This window comes from Gavialis gangeticus, unplaced genomic scaffold (genome assembly GCF_001723915.1).
Source record: "Gavialis gangeticus isolate Ggan-Ray unplaced genomic scaffold, GavGan_comp1, whole genome shotgun sequence".
NCBI lineage: Eukaryota > Metazoa > Chordata > Crocodylia > Gavialidae > Gavialis > Gavialis gangeticus.
In genome coordinates this window covers 22,645,316-22,657,532 of record NW_017729011.1, presented here as the reverse complement: position 1 = coordinate 22,657,532, position 12,217 = coordinate 22,645,316, and the positions used below count along the sequence as shown (strand labels likewise).

The window sequence follows — 12,217 nt, the reverse complement described above, 5'->3', positions numbered from 1 at the left end:
GCTCGCCGCCCTCCGCCAGCGCGCGCGGGACCTGCGCCTGGCGGGGCTCTTCGCCCTGCTGCGCGGCAACGAGCGGTGCGCGGGGGGAGGGGCAACGCAGGGGTGAGGGAGGGGGGCAGAGGCACGGCGAGGTCGGTGGCTCCGGGCCTCACGGGCCTCTTTGCTCCCCCCGTCACCGACAGGGAGCAGGTGTCCTTGTGCGTGTCCATCTTGGAGCGGTTCCTTCAGGCCCTGGACCCACTGGACGTCATCTGCGACTTCCGGGGCGAGCTGCAGGAAGGGCTCTTCCACCCCGACGACTCCGTCAAGATTCTCACCATCTCGCAGGTAGGAAACGCGGTGTCCGTGGGCCGGGCGTGCTCGACACAGTGGGGTCTTCGCCTGCCGTGGCTGCGCATTGTTACCTGCTGTTCTGTATGTCACTGCGTGCGCATATATGTGCGTGCGTGTTTGTGTGGGCATACTGACAGATGTATTTAATTCTTTACGTCCCAGTACCAAGCTAGGACAAAAGCACTAACGTTATAATCTGTGGTGCTGTGCACGATAACGTATCTGTGTAATGCTGTGTACGGTATCTTTCCAGCACTTGAGTCGTTGATATTGCCAGCGGAGCAATAACTGTATTGTATACTTTGAGTTACGGTAATAAAAGTGGCGGGAGCAGAGTCAAGTGGCAGGTGATGTTGAGAACAGGGATATTATTAAATGTATTTTATAGGGCAGGGTGGAGGAGGTTGAGGTACTTTGGGCAGAAAGTTTCCACAGCAAAAATGGCACTGCACTCGATAGGAAATGGTGTAATGGGTGCGCTTTCTGTTCTTCAAAACCAGGCAAAATGCTTAAAATAGTATCTTGAGTCTTGGAAAAAATCTGGGTAGCAAATCCAACATCTCATTCACTGCAGGAACTCAAGAATGTTGTCAGATGAGGCCAGGTATTAAATGCTGTCTGTTGCATTTTATTTTATGGATGAGTTGTGCAAACCGGTACTTGAATTAACAGATAGACTTGGAGTCCAGCAATTGTGCACTGGTGTTATAACTAGGGCAGGGGAAATGGGGCGGTTGCCCCAGGTGCTGGCCTGGGGAGGGAGGAAGGGTGCGAAGAGAAAGCAGCTACAGCTGGCAGCTGTGTAATCAATCGCATGGCCCCCAGCGTAGACTCTTCCTGTAACCCAGGCAGGTACCTGGTTGTGTCCTTATGCTACTGCTGCGCACTCTTTTATTTGAGGAAAATGGAAGAGTTACTGCTTCTCCTTGAGATTCGTGCCCAGTTTAAACAGGGGGTCATTTGTTCTCAGCACTGAAGCTGTTGCTAATATTTGAACGTGTGAAAGAACTCGGGGCACCTGTTTGTTCAGGTCTTGCTGAATCAATCAGAAATCAAAAATAGTAAACCAGTGATGCAGAGAAGATGGGCAACCCGCTCTTAGATTCCTGTTTGGTCCCAGGATAGTTGGCGTGATGGTACTTACGAAGAAGAGTTATGCTTTGTTCACTGAAGACGGGAACTGAAGGAGTTGGCTTTTGTGCACTTACAGGTGGCAAACAAAGCTGCTGAGAGCTTCCTAAACTGTCAAGGAAAAACTAACACTGATTTCTTGTGGTCTTTGTAGGTGCTAATTTGACAACACAAACTCTGAGAGATAAGTGTAGTAATTGACATAGCTGACCTGCATAATTTTCTAGCAAATGCTGCTTTTATATAAATTTAAAATTTCTATTTAAAATATTTAAATACTGGTTCAGCTGTTGTGTGTAGTTTTGAAACTGATGGAAACAAACTAATACTTTATGTTCAATTGAATTCTCAGGTTGGAAGGATAGTTGAAAATTCAGATGCTGTTAGAGAAGTTGTTGGGAATCCTGAATTACTAAGGCAGATCATTTATAGCATTGGTGGGGAGAAAATATCTGTAGCTAAAGAGGTAAGCATTGTGAACCTTTTCAATATTTTTCCCTGTAATTGAAGTGTTCCTTGTATACAGTATCTGTTTTGGCTAAGATGGTAGCCTTGATTATTATACTAAAGAAATGAGAGGCTGAGAGCCCCAGAGAGCAAACTTCTCAAAAGCGTCTAAGGCACTTTGGCTCCAATGTTTTGAGAGAATCTTACTCAGCATCCTTGTCTCTTAATAGTAGTGGACCTTTGAACTGAATTGATAGGCTTTGGTCCAGTTACAAGAGACTTGCCTAGATCAGACTCAGTAGACAGACCAGTGACTCCCATTGTCAAAGCTTAGCTTTAGATGTATAAAGTATTAACTGACTGGTAAGGAACAATTTAGCTGATGTTTCATTGTTTTCTCTTTGTGTGTATAATGCATATAATTGTAAGCTGCTGTTTTGTTTTTGTTTTTTGTAGGCCATCAAATCACTGTCGAGAATAGCACAGACCCAAGATGGGCTTGAGGCTTTATTTGGAAGAAGTCTGTTAGTTGACTTGAAAAATGTCATGGCAACAAGTGATATTGTACGATATAGAGTGTACGAGGTAAGAGAAATATAGTTTGTTTGTTTGTTTTTTTTGGTGGAGTAGGATGTAGGTCTTCAGTGTGATTTTTTTTTTTTTTTTAATTCAACCCTGGATCTGTCTTTGAAAAACCATTAGTCCATCTTTGTAGCATGTTGAGTTTTATGATTAAGTTCTAAAAGCAGCGAGGAGGACAACCCACCCACCTTTCGCATTAACAGATTTTCAGGGTTGTAAGCCAGGTGGAACAAGATCACACTTAGACACCAATGTCCACTTAAGCATCTAGTAGGTGGAATAGGATCTAACCTTTAGTGCCAAAATTAGAAGGCACCAAAGTTCTAATGTATTGTAATTATGGGCTATGATTATGGATTTGATAGAGTGTTTGCCAGATGGAGCAAGTCTATCACTTTCAAGTGACTTGCAGATTTTGCACACTTCTGGATGGCAAAAAAGACTGGGAAGGAAAAGGGATATACCCATACTCTTCTCTGAAATTACTAGTGGTATTTCATGGCTCTCTTACTTTTGAAATGCGGTGGGCCATGAAAGTGCATGGTGAGACTTGCAGTCTTGTTTAGTAGATTAAATTGTACAAAATAGGATGCAAGAAGAAACCAAATGAATGAGCAGAAAATCTAACTCATTTATGAAACAAATTGATAAGAAATGGGGATTAAGAAGTAATATTTTCAGGTAGATATTTGGAAAGTTAAATGCTTATAGGCCTATATAACTTTATAATCCTAATTCAACATAGATAGTTCTTATAAGATTGCCTCTTTCTTGTGTTTTGTTTAGTTAATTGTTGAGATTTCTTCAGTGTCAGCAGATTCTTTGAATTACTGTGCAAACAGCGGATTAATATCTGACCTGCTTGGTGAACTGACCGGAGAGGATGTGCTGGTCAGGTATGTTGTCACATTATCATAATCTCTGGTATGTATGTCCCTTGGCTGCTTTGTACTGGTCTGTACACAGTTTTACGTAGCTTGTGTGCACAGGTTTGACTTCTTTTCTCCTCTTAGAATATAACTGTCCTCCAATACCTTTTTATACATCTCTTTGGATGCTGCTTTCAGGAAACCAGTTTGTCTCGCTTGTTTTCTGAGAACAGTGGCCAAATACTGATTTAAGTTGGGATTCCTCAGGTGTTCAGGAAATCTGCTAGCAGATTCTGATGCAGGTGGGTGGTCTCACTTGGATATGTTTAGAGTCTGTTATTAGTCAGTCTGGAATGCATGTAGTCTTGTCTGTTTTTAACATTTCTAGAAATAATTAGATCTTGGCCAACTCTGGATGTGTAGTGGCTAGGAACTGTCGTCTTCAACTAGCATTTCTCATTGCCACTTACAATCTTAAAAGAACTTAGAAAAATAAGTTTTGGGTTTGTTTGTTTTTATACTGCGCTGGGAATATTTGGACACATCCTGATTGGGGTCTCTTGGTACTACTGCAATATGAGTATTCATTCAACTTGTATGGGGATCTCTAAAATGGTTGGAAGACTAGAAAAATGTTTTTCTTTATCCTTTTGAAGTTCTCTGAAAAATCTCTGGTTTCTTTAAAAAGAATCTGCAATAGGCCAAGTGAGCATTTATTTTTCTCTCTGCTGTAGAACAACCTGCATAGAGATGGTGACCTCTTTGGCTTACACTCAACATGGACGTCGATATCTTGCCCAACAAGGGATCATCGATAAAATTTCTAATATAATCATTGGTGCAGATTCTGACCCTTTCTCAGGCTTCTACTTGCCAGGTAAATTTGTTGTTAATTATTTCTAATAAAGAATCCTTGCTAATTTTTTGTCTTAATTTGAAGGGAAATGTGTGTATAGAAACATTGTTCAGTCTAAAACATGAATGCTGTTCTGACTGACTGAGAAAAGGAAAAATGCGTCACGGGTACAGTCATGTGCTGTAGATGCACAATTTAATTGCCTGTGGTCTTGCTAAATATAGCTTTAAAGGGTTCCCTGCAAACTTGAAATCTAGTAAGTCAAGGAAACAAGGCACAACATATAGAGCAGTTTTTGGGTACTGTCCTTCTGAAAGATTAAAAAAAAAAATGGTTAGGATATTTTATATATTAAAATGTCTTTCCTCCTTTGTTTTACCATGGAAGTAAAATAAACTGCATTTTCGATATCACTTGGTCAAAGACGACTATTTTCTTTTTTGCTAACTGTTTAGATGCAACAACTGTGCAGTTTTTTTCCAAGAGTAGATGTTTAAAGTATCTTGATAGAAGTAACCTTTTTTTTTTTCCTTTAAGTTTTATGCCGTCCTTTTTAATATAGGAGCTGATTTAATATATTCCTGATTTGTGTTTTCCTCAAAAAAAAAAAAAAAATTTGTGCATGAGAATTGGGAATGATGAGTCTTTATTTTCCTTATCTGAGGTGAATTAAAAAATGAATTAAGGGCATAAATAATTAACAATATCTAATTAATCTACAGTAATTTTTGACTTAAAGGAATTATTTTAAAAACATTTTAAGTCTAACCAATCCATGTCCCTTCTTGAAGGACAGACCAGGGTTTTAGAATGGGGGGGGGAAGAGATCAGGAAAAGAGAAGGGCATGTAAATGAACTACATCCTGCTTGAATACTGAGAAGCTGTGGCTTTGATCCGATATTTTGGTATTGGCCACTTATCATATAAACTAAATGAAAGTGGGTGGCACTTGTTTCTGCCTGTTTACTACTGTGCAAGTGTCTTTCTCATACTTTTTTGCACGCTGTATTGGCTTTGTTAGCAGTCTCAGCACAGCTGTCAAAATTTAGGTGATAAAAAATTAACTACTCTAGTATTTGCAGTTTCTCAGTGACAGAGCTGAAACACACGCACAGTATATCTAGGCTAGGGTGACAGTTTATGTATGTATGTATGTATGTATGTATTTATAAAGGTAGTTGGCAACTTTTTGTGTGTTCCTTGAGAGAAGATGCCTATACCTCTCTGTTCTGTACTCACTGCTTTTTAAAATACTGACCTATCTAATGGTGTTCTGGCACCTTTTCACAAGCACTGCTTGCCACATTAGAAGTGTCAGTTATAGCAACAAATAGCTTTATTTTGGTGTTGTTTAATAATGCAGTTGTGGGGAAGTTTCCTTTTATATCTCTTTCCCATTGACTTATTACACCATGAAAGAACTTTCTATTTTTGGCTGAATATCTTTTGTTTTGCTTTGGACAGGATTTGTTAAATTTTTTGGAAATCTGGCTATTGTAGACAGCCCTCAGCAGATCTGTGAACGGTACCCTGTGTTTGTGGAAAAAGTCTTTGAAATGGCAGAAGGTCATGACCCAACCATGATTGGAGTAGCTGTGGACACGCTTGGAATCCTAGGATCAAATATGGAAGGAAAACAGGTTTTGCAGAAAACTAGTTTGTATCATTTTTTTTTCCTATATTCTAATAAAACTCAGGGGAGCTCTTTGAAGAGAGACATTTTACATTTAAAGTTGGGAAAGGAATCTTAAAACATATCTGCTTACCTAAATTTTACAACTGAAGTTTTTTTGTTTAACTGCTGCAAAGCCTGGGCATAAATTATTGCTTACTACCGCTCTTTAATTTTTGATAGTAGTTGCATTCTGATCAAAGACAAGAGCTACAGACTATCAAAAGGGGTTTAATTATACATGGCATTATTAGTCCTGATCTGACACGGTATCAGATTGTCTTGTGCCATGAGCTAGAATTTGTGGTGTTTCGAATATACTTACATTAGTAGAACTTTAAGTAACACTTATTTTAGTTTCTACTGACCAGTGTGGTGCAAGTCCATGATGACACTATAGTTGTAGATCGCTTTCCTTCCTTCTGCTGACATTAGAATTTAAAAGTGAGGAAAGGACTTGATGCTGGTTTTAGAAATCATATGGTTTTTCTTCAGAATGAGATTAGATGATAGGCTGAAGTCTTATAGAATTGGAAACAAAATGGGGAACTTCTCACTGCTGATCAGATGCATTCCAGTTTAATAATTAAAGTTGACACTAGCAGATATCTACTTTGCTGGCTTTTTAAAATGAGATAAAGGAGTTCTCATTCCAAGTAGAAAAATGCAACTATGGTATTTTTTTGCTTGTCACCTTCCTTTTTGGTAGCCTTGAGAGTCCAGGACACCAAGAATTTGTTGTAATTTCAGAACTACTTAAGGCATTTAGTACATCAAGGAACCTCCCTCTCCCCAACAGTGCGTTCTTCAGTACTTTATATAGTATAATAATAACAATTGGACAGAGTACAAAAGTTGTGAGTCCTGTCACTTGAAGTGAAACCTCTCTTGATGCTTTATTTATTTTTTTCCCCTGCCAAGAGAGTCGGTTCCAAGATCTGCTGAACAGAATTGGGCACCACGCAAAGAATTCCCCAACAGAGCTAAGACTTCGGTGCTTGGATGCCATATCTTCTCTTCTTTACTTGCCAGTAAGTTTTATTTACAGTATAGAAGATTATTACTATATGTCTTGTGGAGGTTAAGTCAAGTTTCCTAACGGGTCAGTGGTTGTAATGATCCCTGATGAAACACTTATTGAACGCACGCTGATTTTTTTTTTTTTTTTTTTTTTTTTTTTTGCTGGTGGGGAACTGCATAACCTTCTGGTTTTGATGCATGAAAGTGAAAGATGGGTCCTTGGTAAATGCTAGGTAATAGTGATTCATTGGTCACCAGTCTCTCTGTCTCTCTGTAGCCGGACCAGCAGACGGAAGACCTCCTAAGAATGACTGAATCCTGGTTTGCCTCCTTATCAAGCCAGCCTTTGGAGCTCTTCAGGGGCATCAGCACTCAGCCATTTCCTGATCTCCACTGTGGGGCTTTAAGAGTGTTTACTGTGAGTTGTTGTTGTTGTTGTTGTTGTTGTTGTTTTTTTTTCTTCTCCTTGAATGAGGCTAGAAGTTGTAACTTCCATTCCAGGTCATAACCTCTTGTCCTAATGACTGAATTAAAATGAATAATTTTAGCATTCCGTCTGTATATCCATCTAGAAGCTATAACTAGTGTTGAGGGATCTCTAGTTTGTCTTCTGTGCCTGAACCTTGCACAGCAGATGGAAACCCAAATAGCATTGAAACTGGATACCAAATGAGTCTGCTCTGTTGTCTTTGTTTTCTTATGAACTAAACAGGGAATTGAATTACCACCTTTCCTGCTGCCAGCATGTCACAGTAGTAGTTCTTCATAATTCACTTGAAATCAAAGGGAAAAAAACACTACTCTGGCCTGTGTCCAGTGTAAGAAGTTCTTCTGGTTTCAGTGGCATCCAGTGTCTTCTAGTTGTCTGCTTCCTGTTGCCCAGAATGCTTATCTGATTACACTTGCATGCTCAGCCCTGCTGTAGCTTACCCACTGGCTTACTGTCTCAGCATTTTAAAAAAGCAATTTACTGTTTTTCTTTTTCTTTTGATTAGGCCATTGCAAGCCAGCCATGGGCCCAGAAATTGATGCTTGAAAGTCCAGGATTCATTGAATACATCGTAGACAGATCTGTGGAACCTGACAAGCCTTCAAAGGATGCCAAATATGAACTGGTTAAGGCCCTTGTCAATTCTAAGACAATTGCTGAAATCTTTGGAAACCAGTATTACCTAAGGCTTAAGGCTTACCTGCGTGAAGGTCCTTACTATGTTAAGGCTGTATCTACCACTGCTGTGGAAGGAGCAGAATAGTATTACTCACTCCTCATTTTTTCCTTTCTGGCAATCCCCATAGTACTGGAGCAGTGCTTAGTACAAAGTGACTCCAGTTCAGGGGATCTGACCTCGTGAAAGGAACTGAAGTATCTGACACTGTTGGAAATGACAAGGTCAGGAGAGTAACTCTCGACAACCATAGGGCACAGTGTAACTTTCTTAAGGGTATCGTGGTGTATACATAAGTCCACCTTCTGTATGGGTGCATATTATATTGTTTAAAAATAACATTGACTGAGATGAGCATTTTGTCAGTAGCTGATTATATTTTATTTTGCAGAAATTATTGGTGTATGTTTAGACTGAGAGTTCCTGGTTTTGAGGCTCTCATCGTGTTTTCTTGTCAAATCAAAGAAAAGGCAAATTTTGTAACATCAAATGCTGCAAAGTTTAGGGAATTTTTTTTGTTCTTTCTTTTTTTTTTGCTTCTCTCTCATGTGGTACACCAGTAGAAAATCCTGTCTTAACTGACCACGTCATTAAAAATTAAATTTTATTAAAACAAAATAGATAAACCTGGGAGTTCTCATACTAACATGAGATGGCATGTAGAGGACTCTTTATTTTCAGTTTCCTCTGCTGGACATGCATCTCACATGAATGGATGATGCTAAATATTGTTTGTTTTGTATGGTCAGTGAATGTGGAAAATCTTGAACTTTTTTTGCAAATATTCACCTTTGATAAAGCAAGTGCAAAAACAAATGGGAAATGTTGACTTTGCTGTTAGAAGCTATTTCTTTCTGGCAGCTCGGATTACTTGTTGAAGAGGAGATGATATGAATTATGCTCTTCTTGGGTCAGTCTGTCTACTTCAGAACCAAATTTTAACTAGTTCTCACTTTTTTTATATAGATATCTTTTATTTGAAACAACTCTGTAACTGTAGTTACATTACGTGCCATAAGGCATCAAGGCTTAGTGTGTAAAGGCATAAACTGAACCAGGGAGGAAAACTTCTAGAACAGCTTGTATGTGGTATGTGAGTGTACGTCCTCCTCTGAAGATAAGCTGTTGTGGGGATGAGGTCCCAGGCTAGCTAGACCATTGGTTGGTTAGTTTGGTAATGATGATGTGTATCAGTCCACAGATCAAGTTTACTTAATATTTGTATTTTGCCGTAATTTAAACCATCAGTTTACTTTTGCTTAGGGTGTAAAATACCATTTGTGACATAATTTTAAAAAATGGTGTTAAGGGAACACTAAGGTTACCTCGTAATGTCGTAATACATCAGGTTGGACGCACAGTATGGCAGTGGCTTGCCCATTTGCCCATCCTGCCAAGCCATGGGAATGAGTGAATTGCCTCGATTGCACTGCAGCACCCCTCTGGCTGTGTGTGGGTTTTGGGCAGGAGGAGAACTAACTTCCCTGTCTTTGATGCAAGACTTGTCATAAATGGGACAAGACAGACAAAGGCTCAGGGTACCCAGAGGTTTAGGGGGTGGAGAGGAAGAGTGCTTAATACATTCTCTTAATGTAGAATAACTTGTTAAGCAACTTCTACTTATGTACATGAACTGGAATTATTATGGATATTGGCCCTTATCCTGTGGTTAGAACTGTCTGTCAGAAAGCCTTATATAAATAATTACATCTCTGTTACATGATACTGGACAGTGTAATATTTTAGTGTCTCCCTTGTCAGAAAAAAGGGCAGACCTGTTTGTTGCATTAAGGGGAAACCATCACCAGAAACGTTGTAAATACTGCATGTGGAAACTTTTTTTTTTTAAGCTATGTTGAAAGTAGCTAAAAAATACCTGCTTTTCCTTGGACTGACTAGTCTCATGTTATAGGTTTAGTTAGCTTTTGTGTGCTGGTAACCATTTGTATGAGCCCTGTATTGAAACTTCAGTAAAAGTAAACTACTATATAAACTTTTTCACAAGTTGCAAGTCTCTTCCTTGTGTGCTTTGAACTGTCACTTCACATTTGCTGGTGTTTGGGAGCGTGTTCTGGAAGATGCACATGGAGAATTATTCTTTAGGCTGTGCTGTTTCTCCCTCGAGCACTGTTCCCGGTTCCTTCTCTGGAAGAGGAAGTCACTTGCAGGCTCTTGATGACCTATATTTCTCTACCAGTCAGAAATAAATTCTCACTCCACTTCAGCCAGTAATATCAGCTTCCCAGTTTCAGAAACTCAGCAGCTTCAGACTCCCTTCTGTGACAGTCTAGGGCTGAAAGCATGGCTCCTATTTCCGTCTTCAGGCGATTTTGGTGGCTTGACCTTTAAGTTGTATCTGGCACTGACTGACCTTCTGGGGAAGTGGTACTGAAAAAAGGTATGAAAGCAAGAGCTTGGCTTTCTAGAACACAGCTGCTTGCAAGCAAGTAGGTGTGTGTGTCCCCTGTCCCCTTGGTGAAAGGGTTTGCTGCCAACTTCATTGCTCCTCTGGACAATGCCTGAGCTCCCCTCGTGTGCTGTTGGTATGAGCCTGAAAGTTGGCAGAAACTGGAGACTGCACTGCAGACATGTTGCTCTTTGCTCCCTTTGCTAAAAATGTTTTTGCTCTTAGGTAATGTGTGCTGTTAATCATGTACAGCTGGTTGAGAAGGGGCCCTAATTTATTTTCTGAATGATAATAAATTACAAAAGCTGAACACAGATGTGCCAGTATGGCTGCTGAATGTGTTGCTGCCTCTCCACTTGGGGAATTGGTGTAGCAGAATGATTAACCAGTATATGTAAATCAACTGGGGGAAAATTGGAAGGCATTTATCAGGTCTGATCCCATGTCCCTAGCCCATGTCATTTGGGATTTGGTAGGGGCCTGTTCCTTTGGGTCTGATCTCATTCAGCTGAGTGGGCCCCTTCCCTGAGCTTCCTCTGCTGTAGATGCCTGGAGAAATAGCTGTACACATCCACTCAGCTTCCAACTGGGGCAAATTTCTGGATCTCTGTTCTTTGTCCCTTCCTGCCTGTGGGTGGCACAGATGCCCTGCCGTTAGTTCTAACATGATGCTTTTCAGTTAAGGCTTCTTTACTGACAGAACCTGTGCAGCTCAGTGCTGAGATAAGGCCTGGTTCCCTCCAGGTACACATGTACCTAGTTCTTTTGATCACATCTCTGGGGAGAGACTCAGGCATTTCAGAGGGACAGGTATCCTGAACCATCATGATCCCACCTCTGAAAGCTGGTCCATCTCATCCCTCTGTGTGGCTAGATCCCATCCAGTGAACTGTAAGCAGGTCATTCCTGTGGGGGTTACCAGCTCTGGGATGCAGTGTCAAGGTCGCGTCAGTGCCTAACATGTATCTGTTTCCTTTCTTTTCAGAGGCTGTGTGCGCTGAAAGAGCATGGGATGCTCCCATACAACCTTACCATGGTTGTAATGGAGTTATGAATTGGCAAATAAGGTAGGTGGCTCTCTTTCTACTGATTCAATACTGATCCTGTTCTCTAGCACGAAATTAATGGGGATAGAGCTGCTGCAGGCTTTTTTGAACCGGAGGTCATTGTTGATTTATTAAAAATACAGGGGCACACTTTAAAAAGAGCAAATGCATTAGACTCTTGCTTATCAAAGCACTATCCTGGGAGTTTCAATGGGATATTCTTTTCATCCTTCCAGTCAAACTATTGACTGGCTTTGCTATGCACTGTTAAACAGATGTCACAACGGCTGCATGTCATTCAAGTGATGCACTATCCCTATTCTGCAACACACAGGGATTGAATGATGCCTGCCTCATTCAGGTGGGATCAAAGCTGCAGATGTAGCCCATGACTTGAAGGTGAAAGGTGAATTGTTTGAAAAATACCAGCTGCATACTGTTATTCTTAAGACAGTTTTATTTACTTGGAAAACCTCACGCGTGCATGCAGCTCTACAATATTTATGTGAATAGAGCACATCCAGGGCACTTGTTACCATACATTGAACCTCTGGGTTAGCACATATCTCTCAACATCAAAAATAAATTCACTGCCATGAGGAACAAGGGGAAGGAAACTTTCATATAAAAACGAATTGCGAGAGGAAATATGCAAAGCAAAAAACGAACTTTTGCTCCCACAGGAAC

General features: G+C 40.4%; 1 protein-coding gene across 1 annotated transcript in view; it reads left to right on the top strand.

Moving 5' to 3' along the window:
* Positions 1 to 10,074, top strand: part of PSMD5 (proteasome 26S subunit, non-ATPase 5) — a 10,267-nt gene extending 193 nt beyond the window's left edge. Inside the window, exons 2-11 of the mRNA XM_019510832.1 lie at positions 1 to 75; positions 183 to 327; positions 1,817 to 1,930; positions 2,368 to 2,496; positions 3,280 to 3,389; positions 4,097 to 4,239; positions 5,684 to 5,875; positions 6,813 to 6,922; positions 7,189 to 7,329; positions 7,907 to 10,074. Of these exons, the coding sequence (XP_019366377.1) occupies positions 1 to 75; positions 183 to 327; positions 1,817 to 1,930; positions 2,368 to 2,496; positions 3,280 to 3,389; positions 4,097 to 4,239; positions 5,684 to 5,875; positions 6,813 to 6,922; positions 7,189 to 7,329; positions 7,907 to 8,164 (1,417 nt within the window). The 3' untranslated portion in view covers positions 8,165 to 10,074. The remainder of the gene's footprint in view (positions 76 to 182; positions 328 to 1,816; positions 1,931 to 2,367; positions 2,497 to 3,279; positions 3,390 to 4,096; positions 4,240 to 5,683; positions 5,876 to 6,812; positions 6,923 to 7,188; positions 7,330 to 7,906) is intronic.
* The last annotated feature ends 2,143 nt before the right edge of the window (positions 10,075 to 12,217 follow it).